At 43.8% G+C, this 21,582-nt stretch overlaps 1 protein-coding gene across 1 annotated transcript in view; it reads right to left on the bottom strand.

Annotated features, from left to right (window-relative positions):
* YIPF7 (Yip1 domain family member 7) overlaps positions 1-21,582 on the bottom strand; it is a 95,050-nt gene that overhangs the window by 63,952 nt on the left and 9,516 nt on the right. The window contains exons 2-3 of the mRNA XM_063459925.1: positions 16,382-16,502; positions 2,447-2,595 (exon numbers count right to left, since the gene is read on the bottom strand). Coding sequence (XP_063315995.1) covers positions 2,447-2,595; positions 16,382-16,485 — 253 coding nt within the window. The 5' untranslated portion in view covers positions 16,486-16,502. The remainder of the gene's footprint in view (positions 1-2,446; positions 2,596-16,381; positions 16,503-21,582) is intronic.

A 21,582-nucleotide genomic window follows, 5' to 3' on the forward strand; every position in this document is an offset into this window, starting at 1 on the left:
AAGGCGAGTAGGCACCAAGTACAAATACTAGTTTGAAGTACACTTCCTGTATATTCACCCCGTGTATATATCTTTTTACTGCTTGTAAGCCCAACAACCAGTCCTCGACCGAGAATGAAAAATTAAGTTCTTGCTCCCATTTATTCATTGCTGGTGCTTTTTCTATTTGCCTTTGGCTTCTTAAGAATTGATTATATCTAGAAGCAATTTTTTTTTTATAATGAAATTCTACGAACTGGTCAATTGGAGAAGTTTCCGAAAGGACTTTTCCCATAGTAAAGGATTTTATTCTTAAATAGTTAAATATTTCCTTCGAAGGGAGGTTATATTTAGATTGTAATATTGGAAATGGCAACATTTTATTATTATTTAAAAGTTCCGCTATTCTTACTATTCCACAATTTTCCCATTCTTGGATATTTATATCCTTTATGTAAAGTTTTAGGCTTGTTAATGGGGCATTTAATGATATGTGTTTTGTTCCGTATTTCTTTTTCAAGTACTTAAAGATATACTAACCACAAAACTCAAACCCCCCTGCCCCCCTTATAGATAGCTATCCGTAGGAAGTAGTGATAATGGGATATGGATAAGATGGAATGTATGTATGGTATGTTTGTACGACTGTAGATACAGCAGAATTTGGTATATGTATATTGTTATTTGAAGCATGGTCCTACCGCTATCTACACTTTATTGTAACATAACTTTTTGTACTGTGTTTAAAATTATATATCTGAAAATTATATAGCTGAAAGCTGTATCTGTACTTGAATGAACTTTAAAAAAAAAAAAACGTAAATAAAGATTTATATATATATATATATATAAAAAAATATTGTATTGACCACTATGAGGTCCAATAAAAGCAGATAAGCAGAAGGTGGGTAAAAAGTTTACCACTCCGTCGGAGCAGCTGATTCAGTACAAGTCCCTTTCATCAAGCCGCAGTCTTTGTAATCCAGAACGAAGGGACGCTGTAACTCCACACCGCTGAAGAAATCCACTGATATTGGTAAGTAAACGCCTTCCTCAAATCAACGCGTTTTGCCCGGGCTCAAGCAGGCTTTTTCAAGATCATGACCATGTATCATGCAGTTTGATAACAATTACTGTTTTTGCATTATATAGCAGTAGTAGTAAAGGTAGGATTAATCATGATCACAGTCACAACAGCATGATTTCCCAAGCCATAACAATTGTAGAACTCTGTTGGATTCACATCCTGTGGGTTTCCACTTTCCTGCCTGTTGGGGTACGACTCCTGTGACATTTTTACATTAAGCTTAATGGGTTTCTTTTTCTTAAAACAATGGGGAAATGAAAGCATTCAAGAGAAAGATGTCACTTTCCAGATAACAAAACTGGACATTTTATAATTGATACCTCTATCCTAATCATATGGTACATACACTGATCAGACACAACATTAAAACCACCTGCCTAATAATGTGTAGGTCCCACTAGGGCTACCAAAACAGCTCTGATGCAATGATTCCATAAAATCTCTCAACGTGTCCTGTGATATCTAGCACACTGGCAGCAGATCCTTTAAGCCCTGCCAGTTTCAAGGTGGGGCCTCCATAGATTGGTTTTGTTGTTTCAGCACATTTAAACAGATGCCCAATCTGATTGAGATCTGTGAAATTTGGAGGTCAAGGCAACACCTTGAACTCTTTGCCATGTTCCTCAAACAGCTCCTGAACAATTTTTAAAGTGTGGCAAAGTCCATTATCCGGCTCCATCAGGGAACACCATTGCCATGAAGGAATGTATGTGTCTGCTGAGCTAAACAAACCAAAAAGTAACTAGACCTGTTGTCTATTTGGAAGCCAAAGGGTTTTACCAGCTTTATTTATAAAAGTGTAAATTTATTTTAAAAAAAAGCTAAATTTTTTCAGAAAACTAAAGTGATTTAGGGGTCAGAAGTGTCATTTTAATTTTCATTTATTAAATATAATTCTTTTATGGAAAAAAATGTTCCTTTTTTAAATTAAATGATATACCTAGAACATGTAACCCAACTGTCTTAGCTTAGACCATTTAAGTTGATTACTGTCACGTCCTGCTCTGTTCTGTGGAGATGTCTGGCCTTGGCTTCTAGTATCCAGTAATCTTATTACAATTCTTGTTTAGTTTTTCTTGTTTTTTTTGTTTTCTAGTCTGTGTCAGTTACCCTGCACTAGGCCCTGCTAATCCACCTCCACACTGTGACTCCTACTTTGATCATCAGGCATACTGGGTCCCGGTCCTGCACCGCCGCCCGTACAGTGTCTGGGTCCCGGGCATCGGACCGCCACCCTGACAATTACATTGATAAACCACTATTTACCACAGTTGTACGTATAAGTATAGAAGCTTCTGTCATTATAGTACTTATCTAAAGATGAGTAAAAGTATTCGAGTACTTAACAAGTAATTAGCTGTTTTTATCTATCTAACTTACCTTCCAATAGTGGAGGTTCATTGTCAAAATGTTCACTGTGCTCAGAAAGATATGGAGGATTATAAGGTGTTGCGTACATCATGCCGGACTGATCCATAGGAAAGGGTACAAATCCTGGATTTGTAAATTCAGGCTGGCTTGATACATATCTACAATGAAATTTTGCAAAATATAACACACAGAAAAAAAAATGCGTAGTTAACTAAACAAATAGACCCCGATGCATTTCATTAGAACATATTTGAAGTATGACGTTCAGGATATAGTTTACAGTAAAGTTTTGTGTATTGCTATTAAAATATATTTTGGAGGTGAGGTAACACACCAGAGTATTTTTTCATTCAATATTAATATGTGATTATGTCACTGTATTTGCATCTATAATATTTACATCACATATGATAATACATTAACAACAATTTATGTAGTTCTTTTTTTATAATCCGTTTTAGAGTGTTTTAGCACATGATCTCGGATTTAACTGGATTAGCAGATGATAAACCAATGTTACTGCAATTCAACCTTATTTGTCCTTAAAACCTTGAGGTTTGAACAGACACTTCAACTAATATATCTGATTGTTTTTTTATGATAATAACCATTAACTTATCTTTTGTAATTTTACAAAATAAATGCAATGGGATAATCTATATCCCCTAAAATAATACCAACTATACCTCACTATAATAATACTCACAGGTGTTTTATTGCTTTTCGGATTTAAAGTTTTATCAGAATGCTAACAAATTAATTAAAGGAACACTATAGTCACCTAAATTACATTAGCTAAATAAAGCAGTTTTAGTGTATAGATCATTCCCCTGCAATTTCACTGCTCAAGTCACTGTCATTTAGGAGTTAAATCACTTTGTTTCTGTTTATGCAGCCCTAGCCACACCTCCCCTGGCTATGATTGACAGAGCCTGCATGGAAAAAAAAACTGGTTTCACTTTCAAACAGATGTAATTTACCTTAAATAATTGTATCTCAATCTCTAAATTGAACTTTAATCACATACAGGAGGCTCTTGCAGGGTCTAGCAAGCTATTAACATAGCAGGGGATAAGAAAATCTTAATTAAACAGAACTTGCAATAAAGAAAGAATAAATAGGGCTCTCTTTACAGGAAGTGTTTATGGAAGGCTGCGCAAGTCACATGCAGGGAGGTGGGACTAGGAGGTTGAACTCCTAAATGGCAGAGGATTGAGCAGTGAGGCTGCAGGGGCATGTTCTATACACCGAAACTGCTTCATTAATCTAAAGTTGTTCAGGTTACTATAGTGTCCCTTTAATGTAATTTTTCATGTAATTTTGGATGTCAGAAAGGTAACAGAAGCATAGATAACTATTTCACTAGCTACGTTAATTGTGTTTATAGGGTTTAAAAGGCCATAAAAAAGCTGTTTTACTGAGCCATTTTAATAGGCTTTTCTAGGATATCGAGCAGTGGTTCCCAACCCAGTCCTCAAATACCCCTATAACAGTCCAGGATTTAGGGATTACCTAGTTGTGTCTAAAGTGTTTTTAGAAAGAAAGAATCCTGGCCTGGGAACTGGGTTGGGAACCCCAGATTTAGAGGATAATTGAAAAAGTTTTCTATACACCTTGAAGAAAGGGAAGGGTCGCCTCTATGGACTCACAAGCCTTTTTAACCAGAGCTAGGTTATATGGCTCTGAAAAGTGTGAGTGTTCCATTATTTTTTCATTATTGTATGTTTTAATAATGTTTTACACTATTGCATATATCTATTGTATCTTTAAGGCAGGGGTGTCCAAACGTTTTTCAAAGAGGGCCAGATTTGATGAAGTGAACATGCGTGAGGGCCGACCATTTTGCCTGACATTTTTTGAACCATTAAAATTAAATGCAAATTAACTATTTTCTGCAAAGTTTATTGCTAATGACATACTCTTCATTTCATCTCTTTATTCTGTCTCAGATCTCTTTATTCTGTCTCTCTTTGTTCTGTCCCTTCTCTCTTTATTTATGTCCCTTCATTCTGTCTCTTTATTCTGTCTCTCCTTATTGTCTCTCTTTATTCTGTTTCTCTTTATTGTGTCCCTTCTCACTTTAATTCTGTCTCTCCTTATTCTTTCTCTCTTTATTCAATTATGTCTCTCTTCATTCTGTCCCTTCATTCTGTCTCTCTTCATTCTGTCTCTCTTTATTCTGTCTCTATTTATTCTGTCTCCCTTCATTCTGTCCCTCTTTATACTGTCCCTGCAGGGAGAAGGAACCAAATCCAGCGATGTCCAAAAGATCGCGAGAACACAGACTGAGGATGAGCAGTGACCAGGGGCGGACTGACCACTCGGGCAGATCGGTCATGGACCGAGGGCCCGAGGCAGTCAGGGGCCCGGCAGGCTGCACAGCCATGCTCTGGCTGGGAGATCAGATCACAGATCTCCCCAGCCAGAATCAAACATATTCTAGGGATAGGTTGCTCCAGCAAAATATCTCTTTCTGTTGCCCCCCTCCACCCTCTGAGACCTGGCAGTGATCCTGCTGCTCCTGCCAGGTCTCCTCCATGCAATGTCTGCGGAGCTCCGTGTGAGGGGAAGAGGCGGGGCCGAAAGAGGGGAAGTTACCTCACTTCCTGTCCTGCCCTCTACTGCAGAATCTGCTGAACCCTGGCAAACAGCAGGTAAGTAAATATTTTTTAAGCTAATATCCCCCCTTACCCAGCCCAGCCCCTTCACCCATCTCAGCCCCTGTGCCCACTTCACCCATCCCAGCCCTGTGCCCCCTTCACCCATCCCAGACCCTGTGCCCCCTTCACCCAGCCCTGTGCCCCCTTCACCCATCCCAGACCCTGTGCCCCCTTTCACCCACCCCATACCCGTGTCCCCTTCACCCATCCCAGCCCTGTGCCCCTTCACCCATCCCAGACCCTGTGCCCCCTTCACCCAGCCCTGTGCCCCCTTCACCCATCCCAGCCATGTGCCCCCTTCACCCATCCAAGCCCTGTGCCCCCTTACCCACCCCAGCACCTGTACCCCCTTAACCCACTCCAGTGCCCCTTCACCATCTCAGCACCAGTGCCCCCTTCACCCATCTCAGCACCAGTGCCCCCTTGCACCCATCCCATCCCCTGTGCTCCCTTCACCCATCCCAGCCCTGTGCCCCCTTCACCCATCCCAGCACCTGTACCCCCTTAACCCACCCTAGTTCCCCCTTCACCCATCCCAGACCTTGTGCCCCCTTTCAGCCATTTTAGCCCCAGTGCCCCCTTTCACCCATCCCAGCCCCAGTGCCCCCTTCACCCATCTCAGCTCCAGTGCCCCCTTCACCCATCTCAGCCCCTGTACCCCCTTCACCCATCCCAGCACCTGTACCCCCTTTCACCCATCCCAGACCCTGTGCCCCCTTCCACCCATCTCAGCTCCAGTGCCCCTTCACCCATCCCAGACCCTGTGCCCCCTTCCACCCATCCCAGCCCCAGTGCCCCTTTCATCCATCCCAGCCCCTGTGCCCCTTTCACCCATCTCAGCCCCTGTGCCCCTTTACCCATCCCAGCCCATGTGCCCCTTTACCCATCCCAGCCCCAGTGCCCTACCCTCCCAGCCCAGCACCTGTGCCCCCCTTCATCCATACCAGCCCTTGTGCTTCCTTTACCCATCCCAGTCCCTGTGCCCCTTTCACCCATCCCAACCCCAGTGCCCCTTTACCCATCTCAGTGCCCCCTTAACCCATCTCAGCTCCAGTGCCCCTTCACCCATCCCAGACCCTGTGCCCCCTTCACCCAGCCCTGTGCCCCCTTCACCCATCCCAGCCATGTGCCCCTTCACCCATCCAAGCCCTGTGCCCCCTTACCCACCCCAGCACCTGTACCCCCTTAACCCACTCCAGTGCCCCTTCACCATCTCAGCACCAGTGCCCCCTTCACCCATCTCAGCACCAGTGCCCCCTTTCACCCATCCCATCCCCTGTGCTCCCTTCACCCATCCCAGCCCTGTGCCCCCTTCACCCATCCCAGCACCTGTACCCCCTTAACCCACCCTAGTTCCCCCTTCACCCATCCCAGACCTTGTGCCCCCTTTCAGCCATTTTAGCCCCAGTGCCCCCTTTCACCCATCCCAGCCCCAGTGCCCCCTTCACCCATCTCAGCTCCAGTGCCCCCTTCACCCATCTCAGCCCCTGTACCCCCTTCACCCATCCCAGCACCTGTACCCCCTTTCACCCATCCCAGACCCTGTGCCCCCTTCCACCCATCTCAGCTCCAGTGCCCCTTCACCCATCCCAGACCCTGTGCCCCCTTCCACCCATCCCAGCCCCAGTGCCCCTTTCATCCATCCCAGCCCCTGTGCCCCTTTCACCCATCTCAGCCCCTGTGCCCCTTTACCCATCCCAGCCCATGTGCCCCTTTACCCATCCCAGCCCCAGTGCCCTACCCACCCAGCCCAGCACCTGTGCCCCCCTTCATCCATACCAGCCCTTGTGCTTCCTTTACCCATCCCAGTCCCTGTGCCCCTTTCACCCATCCCAACCCCAGTGCCCCTTTACCCATCTCAGTGCCCCCTTAACCCATCTCAGCTCCAGTGCCCCTTCACCCATCCCAGACCCTGTGCCCCCTTCCACCCATCCCAGCCCCAGTGCCCCTTTCATCCATCCCAGCCCCTGTGCCCCTTTCACCCATCCCAGCCCCTGTGCCCCTTTCACCCATCTCAGCCCCTGTGCCCCTTTACCCATCCCAGCCCATGTGCCCCTTTACCCATCCCAGCCCCAGTGCCCTACCCACCCAGCCCAGCACCTGTGCCCCCCTTCATCCATACCAGCCCTTGTGCTTCCTTTACCCATCCCAGTCCCTGTGCCCCTTTCACACATCCCAACCCCAGTGCCCCTTTACCCATCTCAGTGCCCCCTTAACCCATCTCAGCTCCAGTGCCCCCTTTCATGCATCCCAGTACCTGTGCAGCTTCACCCACCCCATTACATGTGCCCCTTCACCCAGCCCAGTACCTGTGCCCCTTCACCCAGCCCTGTACCTGTGCTCCCTTTACCTATCCCAGCCCCTGTACCCCTTCACCCATCCCAGGCCCTGTGCCCCCCTTTTCCTATCCCAGCCCCTGTACCCCTTCACCCATCCCAGCCACCGTACCCCTTCACCCATCCCAGCCCCTGTGCCCCTTTACCCATCCCAGACCCTGTGCCCCCTTTCACCCATCCCAGCCCCTGTGCCCCTTTCACCCATCCCAGCCCCTGTGCCCTTCACCCATCCCAGCCCATGTGCCCCTTTACCCATCCCAGACCCTGTGCCCCCTTTCACCCATCCCAGCCCCTGTGCCCCCTTTCACCCATCCCAGCCCCTGTGCCCCTTTCACCCATCCCAGCCCCTGTGCCCCTTTCACCCATCCCAGCCCATGTGCCCCTTTACCCATCCCAGCCCATGTGCCCCTTTACCCATCCCAGCCCCAGTGCCCTTCCCACCCAGCCCAGCACCTGTGCCCCCCTTCATCCATACCAGCCCTTGTGCTCCATTTACCCATCCCAGTTCCTGTGCCCCTTTCACCCATTCCAACCCCAGTCCCCCTTTACCCATCTCAGTGCCCCCTTAACCCATCTCAGCTCCAGCGCCCCCTTTCATGCATCCCAGTACCTGTGCAGCTTCACCCACCCCATTACATGTGCCCCTTCACCCAGCCCAGTACCTGTGCCCCTTCACCCAGCCCTGTACCTGTGCTCCCTTTACCTATCCCAGCCCCTGTACCCCTTCACCCATCCCAGGCCCTGTGCCCCCCTTTTCCTATCCCAGCCCCTGTACCCCTTCACCCATCCCAGCCCCTGTACCCCTTCACCCATCCCAGCCCCTGTGCCCCTTTACCCATCCCAGCCCCTGTGCCCCTTTACCCATCCCAGCCCCTGGCCCCCTTCACCCATCCCAGCCCATGTACCCCTTTATCCATCCCAGCCCCTGTACCCCTTTATCCATCCCAGCCCCTGTACCCACCTTTTCCTATCCCAGCCCCTGTGCCCACATTTTCCTATCCCAGCCCCTGTGCCCCCCTTTTCCTATCCCAGGCCCTGTGCCCCCTTTACCCATCCCAGGCCCTGTGCCCCCTTCACCCATAATACCACCTGTGCCCCCTTCACCCATTCCAGTCTTTATGCCCCTTTATCCATCTGAGCCCCCTTTCATAGCCCCTCTGCCCCTTTTATCCATCTGAGCCCCTATGCCCCTTTACCATCCCAGATCCCACTCCCCCTTCACCCACTACAGCCCTATCACTCATTCCTATCCTTCCCTCATTCCTCTGTGCCTTCTTGTACACTCCTCAGCCTCTCTCTCCCTGTACCCATCTCACCTCTATGCCTTCCTGCACCCACTACGGTCCTCATTACTCTCATCCCTATCCCTCCCTGCACTCACTACAGCCCCCACTGCTCCCACTGCAGCCGCTATCCCCTCCACCGTCCGTATGCCCCCTGCACCTACTAGAGCCCCTATCCCCCTTCATGCACTGCAGTCACTATCCACACACATACTGTAGCCTCTGTATCTCCCCCACACAGTAGAGCCTCTAGTATCATACAAACATACACTACAGTCCCAGTATCCCCCAGCTGCCTACTATAGCCCCTATCCCCCACACACACAACAGCCCCTAGCCACACACTCTCTGCAACACAACCAGCCCTCTCCACTAACATACAACACTGCAAACAGCTCCATACACACACACACATCACAAGAGGCATCCCCAGCATGGCAATACTGCATACAGCCTCCTCATACATACAAACACAATTAATACAATTACTTATATAGCACCAACATATTCTGCAGCGCAGTACAATAGGTAAAACAAGTCAAACAATTAATTCGAATTCAACATGTTGACATACAGGAACACAAGCAGCATCCCACACATGCAACCACAAGTAGCCTCCAAACACATGTGTTTGGAGGCTGCTTGTATGGTTGAACATGTGGGGGATGCTGCTTGTGATGTCACCAACAAACACAGAGGAAGTGTTTAATTAAATTTGCTTTATGTCTTTATTTTAATGTGGGGGTAGGGGGGGGGGGCGTAAGGCAAGCTATTAAGGGGTACTCCACTCAAAAACAATGTTTTATTAAAACACTGTTTTTGGTTGGATTAACCCTTTAAAGCAGGGCTGTCCAACCTGCGGCCCCCCAGATGTTGCTGAACTACAACTCCCGTGATTCCCTGGCTATCTTTTTAATTGAAAGAATACTGGGAGTTGTAGTTCAGCAACATCTGGGGGGCCGCAGGTTGGACAGCCCTGCTTTAAAGTATATCTGGCCCTGTTTGGGGGACGCCATGACTCACACAGCCATGCTGGGTAGCGCGCACATATCTATATGACAGCTGCCGGGAGGGGGGCCCTTGATCTCCTATTGACCGAGGGCCCTATAAGTTGTCAGTCCGCCCCTGGCAGTGACTGCACGTACGTCTGCGTTATCGCAATCTCTTGGCCCCGAATGACTGCCTGCGAGCCGCTCAGCACCGCGGCATTCATAGAACCAGGGATCCTGAGCGGCACTCTGGGATTCACTGGGGGCCACAACAGATAGACTAGCCAAATTACCTGCGGGGCCATATTAAACTGGAATGAGGGCTGCAGTTGGCCCACGGGTCGGACTTTGGACATGACTGCTTTAAGGTTAACACATTGAAAAATTATTTTGGAACTGTCTAAATATTGGTGTGTTTTAGTGAATTACGCACTATATAGTAGTAGCAGCTCACTTTTAAAATACAAGTATTTGATTTAGAAAATTTGGATTTAGCATATAGCGCTTTCGCACAAACAGAATTCCTTTTTTTTAATAAGATAATTAAATTGTAAGTGGCCACAAATGTATCTATAAGAGAATATCGGTGTTATATTTCTAAACTGAGACCTGCTGAGCATTCAAAGTGAATTTAAATTTTAAGGTCAAAATAGAAAAAATGGAAACAAAATAGACTTGGAGAGTTTTTATAATTCAGACTAAATTTCGAAATTCACTTTGAATTCATGGAAATTTAAATTTTCACTAAAGGAACATTGTAGTATAATAAATACATTCATATTTATAACCAAATAGCCCTGATGCCTCTAATTAATTAGGTCCTTCCCTATGTAAAAAAAGAAAAAAATGAAATAAATAAAAGTAAAATATAAAAATACTTACTTTTTCTCCAACACCAAATCTCCCTTGGCGCTGCCGCAATCTCCTCCTCGTGTTTACAGTTCTCTATGGCCAACCCTGTGCGCATGAGGTCATAGAATGTTATGGTATGAGAACCGGGAGTACAATTTCTGGCTCTCATACCTAGAGGACTTTGAGGCGTAGTTTGAAGCCCTGCTTCCAAGTTCTCTAATTGGTATTTGGCGCTACAGCAACTTCAATAAAATTAAGGTAAAAGGCCTACTGTATCCCTTTAATACCTCTGTATATGTCACAAACCATTAAATAATTCTAAGAAAAGCGGCAGAGCAGATAAACAACGAGCTATGCATACAATGAAACTAAGGTGAATTGTTTTAGAAGAAAGGACAAGAAAGAAGAGATTCAATAATTAATGAGGGAGATTAATGATTTAAGAATGAAGACAATAACGAGATAAGAGAAGAACTGTTTCTTCCATATACTGCTTACAAATAAAAAACAGAGGTCTTTTGGTTCATTGTTTATTAAAGATACAGTATACTTAATGTTATAAGGTGTGTTATATAATGTTTACATGTACATAATGTATAAAGATATTTGTCTGTTTTGTGTTCTAACTTAAAGGAACAATTGTGCAAGGGAAAAAATGTGGTTCATCCTAATTAATTCACCTGAATTTTTAAATAAATTAAGCCGAATCAAATTTCGGCCATTGAGTGGTAATGTTTGTCTTGGCTTTTATTTTATTTGTATGAATCAAATCACTCATTCTGAAGCTTGATTTGTCAATAGGTTATAACAGGTCAAGCAGATAGGCAGAACCATAACTAGCCTACAACTGCTCACTCTAGTACGCACAGGAACGATTACCCTTCTGTATCTCCATGGTAACAAACAAGTCAAACAACCAATAATTATGGCTTGACCTCTTTCTTGCTTGCAGATTGACAGGAGCCACTCCCCACCTCACTATCTCAATCAGGTAGGTGAATGCTCAGGCTCAGTGCCCTAGAAGCTTTATACTAAATCGAGCTACTCTCTGCAGCAGAGGCTTAGTTCATTAGGTGAGAATGTTTGATCAATCACTCTCATCTCATGAGCATGTTCAAGAGCACCGGTATAAGCTCAGTTTCTTCATTGGCTGAGAGAGAGCATTAATTAAGCGATAGCAATGCTCTCAGCTAATGTCCTGGCCCTGCACTGCACAGTTCAGAAGAGTTAATGCTCTATGAATGGCTGGCATCTAGCAGAAAGCCAAGTGAGGAGTTAGACTATGTACACTGGGAGTCAGTGCCACCATGGAGCTTTCTCCTAGCACTATTCCACTACAGAGGACTCAGCCAGGTCATAGTGGTTATGGTACTTGGAGTGTTCTTAAATACCAAATTACATATGTACCATAACTTTGATTATTTATCATTCTTGACTAGTGTTTTGAATGAAGAAAATATACTAATCCAAGTACCAAAATCAACAGTCCACTGTAGTAATTATGGTACTATGAGGAGGGCACTCCCTGTAGCACCCCCAATGTAAGTAGTAGAGAAGTCATAGTTAAACCGTTTGCTAATGGTTTGATAAGAAACTTACCTGGAAGTTGCTGGGCACGAGTTACCCCCTCTATGAGAGTTGAAAGCTCCTTCTCGCTTTCTTCATTGAGAGAAGCATAGTGGTGCAAGACTTCTCATTAGCGGAGAATCATTATCTGATACCCTCAGCAAGCATTGGCTTTGGAGAGAAAGTGGAAGCTCCCTGCAAGACTTCTCAGTGTATGTAATTACCAGGGGGCATAAAGCTAGCTTTTAATGCTTTTAATCTGTAGTGTGCTACTAATACTACTTGCATAGAGAAAGTGATCAATACATTTTAAACCATTACCAAATGATTTGCACTATGTAGTTGTTACACTGCTAGGAGCTTAAAAATGTCAGTAAAATACACCAACAATCCAGAAATATATCAACATTATTGCACAGGAGCAGGGTTGGTCTGTTGTAGTCCAGTGGTTGGTCAGGTCACTGGTAGTCTTCCCTCTGTTCTGGTTATAGTCCTCTTCTATTCCCATCAGTCTTCATCTTTTTCTTCATGTGTTTGGATGGGTGACTCTCTTAAGATGGATGAGCAAGAGAATGACCTGTCCCAAATAGGCAGTCCTCTGGCTCAGTTTGTCAACATCCCCAAATGGTTTAAGGACTGTCACTAGCTCACACGTTAGTATCCAATCCTCTCTCTCCAGTAGAGACACAATACCAATGTACTGGTCTGATGACAGAGTACGGATTGCCATCTGCTGCTTCACATTCCATCTTGTCATAGATGGAGTATGTGAAAACCAGCCTTCTCTTTCTCCTGCCTCAAGAGTTTCACATTATGTTAAAAATGCCCAGTAATTCTTTTACAATGATCAAGTAGGATTGTCACTTTTTCTGTTGCTTTCACAACAAGATGTAGGATGTTCCGCTGCACCATCTAGTAGACCCTTTACCATATTTGAAGCTCTGTCTCTGACCACAAATCCCTCTTCTACATTGGTGCCTAACTACTCTCCTAGCCAAATTACATTATCTCCCAAATTTCCTGCAGAATACTATCTGATATGTGTTTCCAATCCATCACTACAGTATAAACAAAAAAGGATCAATAGCCCTGCTGCCTTACATATTCATTTCCACCACAGTTTTTTAAGCACACGGAGTCCCTGCTGCTACTGTTGAACTTCCAGTGACAGCTTACTCAGACATCCTATGCTGCCACCAGTGAGCCATCAAGGAAATAAAAAACAACATACTAGCCACTAAGGTCACTCCATAAGTCACAACATTATTAGCCAATGTCTCCTTCAAAACTGAAACACATGAATGATAACGAGAGGGACTATGTGGTATGTGGTATTGGGTAGCCAGGTCCTCCATCAGCTGCTTGAATGAAAGGCTATCCTATCAAAGGCAGTGCCCCCTAGAGCAATCAGCTGGCAATAAGTTGGTCCTAGAGTGAGGTCCCTCAAATTGTTCCAGTGTGGGCTGGATGAGCACTTGGGATACTGCTGTTGCTGGCTGTCCAGTCCAGGTCATTTTCTACCCCTATCTCTAGGCTCTTCAATACCTTGTCTGTCCTTCCTAATGGTAGTACTAGTGCTGGAGCTAGCTGGTGGTAAATGTACCAAGACATAGGTTGCATTACTTTCAAAGTGATCCCAAATGTTGCTGCAATGCAACATGAACTGGCCTCTCCCCTTCAGCCTACTGCTGCTGCTGTTTCGGGTGTAATAGCACTAACAGCCCTACAATAGAAGTAGGAATAGTGGTACAAGTAGAAGTGGCAGTGGAGGTGGTAGCATTGGGAAGGGATTCAGAAAATAGCCTCTGTCTACCTGAAAGAAGTTGCTTTGAAACCTGACTCCCAGACCAAACACTGCTTCTATACTGTGTGCCAAACTTTCCCTGTTCAAAACCTTTCCTTTCTTCATGAATAAATAAATAAAGGATACTAGTAGAGGAAGCTGGGGGCAGAACTCACTTCTTCTTACTCACTGGGTGACTACAACGCTTTGTCTTAGTAGTTGCATTGGTGCTACCCTTAAATGGCCTTGCACGTTTCCCTCCCAACTTTATTGGAGCAGAGAGTGAGTACTAATAGTACTATTAGCACTACTGGAGGTGGAGAGTAGAATCTGATCCTCCTACACTTGATATAGATGGAGTATCTATATCATCGTTAAATTATTTTTTGTAATGAAAGGGGGTTGTCAAAGTCTAAAAGTAAAAAAGAGCTATATTAATCCAAATTAAAATTGTGGTAGTGTATTTTTGGTGTCGACTTTAACTTTGGTGGCTTTGGTTTACCTGTATTGCTATTTTCAATACCTTCTTATTAGGTCTAGTAGAATTAATTCCAAAAAAAGAAGAATGGAGAAAGGAGAAAGGAGGAAAGAGAAAGGAGAGCAAGCAACAACAACCAGCTAAAACAGAATTTGGTCTATATACAATGGAAGCATCAGTTGCAAAATTTGTAATTTGGAGTTGTGTCTGCAAAGCTATAACTCTTTTGAAACTAAAGTAAAATAGCACAATTAATTTCACAAAAAAATAGAGAGACAGAGGCAGAAGATTTTTTTTTCTACAACGCCTTCTGTGAATGTACAAAATTGTTCACAGCAGTCTGCCAGCAGCACCCTGCACATACATAAGCAGAGACCAAAAAAAAAAAAAAGGGTTTTAAAATTGAAATTACTAATACAGAATTCAATTTGTAGAACTCTATTTAAAATTAACCTACAGCTGGTATAAAACCAAAATTAAATTAACCTTCTCTGACTGCTTGTGTGCACTGCAGAAAGTAAAATTAAGCACAACGAAAGTTCTACATACACTCTAGAATTTGTTATAGCATATTATCCAATTACATTAAAAATTAAATAGATTAGAAAATATATATTCAATCAATACTATTAAAAAAAAATTTAATACCAATGTAAATCAATTCTTAGAATACAATGCATAGTCACACAATATGACTGTGCTTAAACAACACTGCTGCAAAGTTGTCAGACTTTGAAGTATGAAACCCAAATTGCAGTACTAACGGTGATTAATTTGTTAATACAGTCCAAGGTAAGCAAACCAGAAGCGGGCAAGACAAAAAGCAATGTCAAGACAAGTCCAAAGGTTCAGAAGTCCAGGCAGCAAAGTGTAGGAGGTCGTGGCCCACCCCTGGCAGGCACATGCACCCGAGCGGCCATAGCACTGAAATTCTGGTGCAGTAAAGTGGTAGCATGGTTAAGCCATGACAAAAGTACAAACTGTTAAAGCAACTCTTTCACCTTCTAAAGGTCTTTGCAATAAAAAGTAAATGGCCCTAAGCGCTAGAAGCTCTAACTTACCTAACCTAGTAGTCTACTTGTATTAGGTAGATGCAAATAGGCCCCCACAATATAAACCAGATGACTATTTTTTATTTAATTAGTCAATTGAATCAATTTTTATCAAAACAACTATGAACCACCGAATTGCCCAACTTTGTCTGAATCGCTGTTCATCCATATGCAAATGCACAAGTACCATAAGTGCCATAAGCACCATATGCTCTACAGCTTCCTTTTGTGAATATTTTTTTGTGAATGTGTTAATAGTGCCCTGGTGTCCTCTCAGTGTAAGTATTCAAACTGTATTAGTATAGGTCCCAAAGGCAACCATGCTACAACTGGTCTTCTTCTGTAGGAGAGGACAGACATATCTACAGAAGAAAGCACAAGCAATGTAGGACCACACTGAGCTCAGTCAAGGAGTGAAGTCAATGCACAGTATCTACATTATTAAACGTCATGTATTGATGTATGCCACACCACTCTCTCTCTCCAGCATTTCCCATATAGTTTCTTGCACTGCAGAAGGACTACATTCCCTGTTTGTTGAACAAATCTCACCAGCCCTAGCCAACATATGCCCAATATTGTATTCTTGCAGGAACTTTGGTAATTGTCTAAGTGCCCCTTGGATAGAGCATTTCCTCACCCTATTCATCTAAAAACAGCTACAGATGTAAAATAACATTTACACTACTAGGTAATCTCCTCTAACTTATACGCAGAAGGACACTGTCTATGCTTAATAAAATAGAAAAATGTATATATTAATAATTGTTTAGACCCTGGACATCTCTTTTGTAGACTAATATCTCCATACTAGATGTTCATACAGAACATTCCTCTACCACCCAATCAAAGTCCACTGCTTTCCAAGGACTAGACCTAAGTTGATACAATTATGTAGATGATAAAATATCTTGCTGATATGATGCTCACCTTTAAGGTACTCACCTATTTTTCTCATATAGTCTGTTTGTCACTGTTCCATATTCTCCTGGTTCATGTTCTTCAATGATGTAATCTGACTGGTAAAATTCTGAATCAAACTGATCCATTATCACATTTGCCTCACCTGAAAAAAAATGTTGCTTAAAATTAATAATGTTTTGGTATTCAAATGCTTTCTCTTTATAATCTAAAATAGTTATTCTGTCAAAGCTAGGTCATAGGTAAAACCGAAGTAGAAAAAAATAAATGGTCCAGCTCAAATCTCTCAAAACAGGCTTTCCAGAGAGGTGCCTTTTCATAAGTGCCCAAACAGAACCGGTGAAATTTTTGCCTCACACCAGGTCTTTATCAAACCTTATTTGAGGAACACTTTTTTTAGAGATGTTTGTTCTTGATTTGTTTCTACTATATTACACTGGTTTTGGCAGAACTGGCATCATGCACTCATAATCCTCCCTCTTTACAGATTGTTGTAGGTAAAACTACATCAATAATTTCTATTAGCAATGTCCACATTTAATTTTGAAGAGACAAACTGAATATACAAATTATGTTTAACTAGAGTAACTTTTGTCATTTTGCTTATTAAAACACTATTCTGGGAGGAATTGTTAGTCATAGTAAGACACTGTAGAAAAACATTAAGCAAAGTGTCAAAACATTGGCTCTTGATGTATAGTTTCAAGTGATTGTTAATATTATAGTTTCATGATTTTCTGCTCAATGCAAACATTAAAAGTGTTTTTTAATCAGAATATAGAATCAGAAATCAATTCCTAAGATACGCAGATTTCAACAAAACAAATCTAGACACATAGCTAAAAAGAAAAGTGATCCATTCCAAGAGTCAATCAAATTTTTTCTGTACATTTAACCTACATACATCTCTATGACTGCCTGGACACCAGGAAACCTTTTATTCCAGAGTTATGTCCCTGATTTTCAACTTTGAATATTCCATTAAAAGAGTTATTTTGAGAGAGAGCACCATATAGTAATTTTTTTCTTGCTCACAAAATGTTTGCTCTGCTGAAAAAAATTTGAAACAGTTTAAAATACAATTCGAATCACATAATTTCATCTAGCACAATCTGCTAGTAGCTAATTAGCTAACTAGTATAATTAACAGGGTTCTTTCTCAAAGTGCATGCCAGGTCCAAAATTGACCGATCCACTTTAAATGTAAAATTACCTTTTTTTTTTTTTTTTTAAACTTTAACGTTTCCTAAATTATATTGGAAAAAAAATCTTACAAAACACCAGTTAGGTAACTTTGGCTCTTTGTTGATTTATATATATATATATATATATATATATATATATTTATGCTCGGAATTTATCTAATACGTAATGGAATGGAATGTAGAAGGAGAAGCAAAGTATGTTGAGGTGTGCCGAAACCAACGTACAAGTAGGCCTGTAGAAGAGGGCCCACAAAGGTGAATTGTTAATATAGATAGGTGTACGTGGGTGGGGACAAACAGCTTGCACAACAAAGGTAAGTAGGGGGGTAGGATTTATATAGGATCATATCTCCTCCCACAAATTCAGGCCAAATGGCCTTCCAACTTATGCTCGGAATTTATCTAATATGTAATGGAATGGAATGTAGAAGGAGAAGCAAAGTTGGTTGAGGTGTGCGAAACCAATGTACAAGTAGGCCTGTAGAAGAGGGCAAAAGAGGATTCAAAGAAAACACACTTTATTGCAAGTTTATACAGCTTGTGTACTGAAAGCTAGTAAGGAGCTTTTACTCTGATTGAGGTATATATGTAACTAAGCTGAGGATTACCTGTGGCCCCATCACCTAGTGATGTGGACTAGGGTGTAAGAGCTTGAAGCCGCTGATGCAGCGCTTCTGCGAAAAAGAGAGACCAGCGAAGGAAGCCATGATGTAGCTTACCTTAATGGAATGTTTAGACGTGAAGTAATGGATAAGTACTGATAGTGTGTGGCTGACCTTGGATACGTAAAACGGAGTGACAGCATAGGAGGTATAAATAAGATGCTTGATTTGTAGGTTTAGAGGAAAAGGCAAAAAGTACAATAGTTTAAAAAAGTCTTGAATCAAGCAAACTCTACTTGTGACATGGAACAATATACAAAGCCCTGGCGTGAGTGATAGAGTAGTCGTGAAACTGTGTGAAGCGTGCGTACCTGTATGAGGTGTAACTGTCCAAGATTATCTCATGAAAAGGTGGTATCCTGGATGGTATGTAGTAGGTCTTAGGGAGTGCCTGAAAGAAGACCTTAAACTGAGCGTGAAAGAGCATCAGTGGCTGTGTTGTGGACACCAGGAATGTAAAAGCAGACTAAAAAGAGCTGAGAGGTTGCTGCCAGCCAAGTCAGCCTGTGAAAATAGCCACAAAAATGGTTAGCGAGGGTGGCCGCCCGAACATAGGCCAGGTGCCATAGTGAAGGGTGAATAGATAGTAGATTAAAGGCGTTGGATAAGTCCATCTTGCTCAACCAAGCCTTACTACTTGCTAAGTGATAGCTTGTATTGCATGATCGATTTGCGTAGTGCAGTGAGAACTCCATAGCGGGAATGAGGGAGTTTGATGCTGGGAATGGATGTAGAGTGCGGTGCGGAAGAGGTCTATGATCAGACGTATTATAGGGTATAGTGAATTGCTACCTCGATGGGAATGGTATGCCAAGATGAGAAGTGTGAAGACCGGAAGGAGGCGATCGTGAAACCAGCGTATGACTGCTGTGGACAGAAGGTGGCCCACCGTAAGAGGGTCAATGGGTGCAGATAATAGGTTAGGGGATATGAGTGTACCTGTGGGAATGGCGATAAGGCCCGTGTGAACCCCTGTGAGAAACCCAGTACCAGAATCTACCAGATGCCTAGCTGGGTGTAAATGCAGATAGTATATCAGGATAACAATGTTAACCTTAGTTGGGCATATCTTAGGTGACAGATGGGCTGCGTATGTGGACTAGGTGTAGGTTCTGGAGCAGATGTGCAAAACCCTGCATGTAGTGAAATATCATACCCCAGTATTAAAGTCAAAGTGCATGGTCAGCCCAGCCTCCCTGACTAGTGCGTGGGGTGAAGGGGGGGTGAGAAGTGGAAGTAGCTGTCTCTATGCGAGAGGCAATGATAAACAGAGGAATGGAAAGCTTTGTTAATTTGTGGGTGTCACTCTTTGGACTACTGAAATGTCACCAAGAATATAACCTCTTGTGAAGTTAAGTAGTGATGTTAGTTTAACGTCCTTTCCATTGAGAATTACTTTCTCCATGGAAATTGGAACAGGGTGGGCCGGTGAGACGTATGGAGTAGTGATAGTGGGTGGTCGGGGTCGGGGAGGGAAATGAGGGGTAAGCCAGACTGTATGACCGAGATCGCCAGGTGAGGGCCTGCAGGGCTTAACGAGACACCTGGTGTGGCTATAGCCGATTCCATTTATCAGCCTGTTAATCATTTGGAGGCTGTCCAGGATAGCGACCGGGGTCTCCTGATTGGAATCTGAGGTATAAGCTGACGGCCCTTGTGAACTAGAGCCGGGCCTGGGAACATTGGGCTGAGCCGTAGTGAACCAGTGTAGTTCTGCCTTACTGGCAGTGGCTGGGGAGGGGATACCCCTGTGTCAGAGCTCTGCTGATATTTTTTGGAATGTACCAGATCCCAGGTAACTGAGGGTTGAAGGGGTGAGGGATTCCTATGGAGACCCAGGCCAGACTGGCATGTTGAGTATTTCGTCCAACAGCAGATCGATTATCGGGATGGATACTTGTGACATTCTGAAAAAGAAATAATGATTTGGATAAGTAATGTGTCTTAGAGGTATGGATGAGATCTTCAGAGAACTGGCCTGCTAGCTAGTGCCGAGGCGAAGAATTTACCTAGAACCAAGTGACAGGTGAGGCCCTGCTAGTGCCAAGTGGCGGAGAGAGGCTCTACCTAGGATTTGGGCCGAGGGGATTTTGTGGCCACTTGAACGCGGTGACCGTAAGAGATTCAAAACGTGTGGCCGTGACATGGGAAGCCCTAACTGTAGCCCAAAGAAGGGCGAGCGAGGTGGCTAACTATGATTTGGTCATGGGGCTGAACCTCCGTGTTGAGGTGGGGTGTAGACCTCGTGGGACCGTAGTATTACTTAGGATAGCTAAGGCCAGCGCCTAACCCTCAATGCCAGTTCTCTAGCCTGATGGGGCTTATCTCTTAGAATGGTGTTATATAACGGATACTTAACCTTGAGTGTTTGCCCTCTTTATTTGGGCAACGAGACGGAAGATTACAATATATTCTTGCTTCTACAGGGAACGGGCCCGGTTCGGGAAACCTTAGGGGGAAAAAGATGCTAGTGGGCCTGAGGCGTGCCACTAATATAATGAGTGTAAAAATGTTGAACGTATGAGAAGGTGTTTATCAGAGATACTGTAACGTACGAACATGGGTAAGCTGAGGGACCTGAACGTTGGTCCGTAAATTAGAGACAAGCCCCTGGGTTCCCATAAATGTGAATTTTTTTGAATGATACGAAGGCAAAGTGGGGCCTTAAGGAAAAACGTAATCGTAGTGAGTAAGATTACCAATACCTGATACTGCAATGCAGGGAACCAGGTAGCCTGTAGGTTGTTGATGGCGTAGGACTTGGTGAGCTGCGGCAATGACACAGGTCTAAGTAATGATATGTAGAAATAAATGACAAAACATGTACCATTAAATATAGTAGTAATACGGTGGATTATGATAATGAGATTGTTGTTGACATGGTACGTACAGGTACGTTTTGAAGTGTAGAGCCCACTTTGGGAGGTGGGGGGCTGTATGAGGCCATGGAGGCTGAATGAGGCCTCAAGGGAAAACGTAAAATGGTAAACCTTCTTACCTGTTACCGAAATGCAGGATACTGGGTACCTCTTCTTGGAGCTCTGTTTGAAGAAAAGTATAAGTACTAGCAAGGTGATGTAGGTTTGTGTGATTGATGTTTTAAACGCCGTGAGGAATATCAGAACTGGCCTGTTAGAAGTTTAGAACCCACTTTGGGAGGTGGGGAGGCTGAATGAGGCCGTGGAGGCTGAATAAGGCCTCGAGGGAAAAGAGAACTGGTAAACCTACTTACCTGATACAGTAATACAGTAATTGAAGACTGATTGGAGGAAAGTGGAGGTGTATTATATACGTAAATTATAAAAGAAAGTGGCCAAACTGTGCCTTTAAGAAGATTACCCTGTGAAAAATAGGTGTC

The sequence above is a fragment of the Pelobates fuscus genome, chromosome 6, assembly GCF_036172605.1.
Source record: "Pelobates fuscus isolate aPelFus1 chromosome 6, aPelFus1.pri, whole genome shotgun sequence".
Classification (NCBI taxonomy): Eukaryota; Metazoa; Chordata; class Amphibia; order Anura; family Pelobatidae; genus Pelobates; species Pelobates fuscus.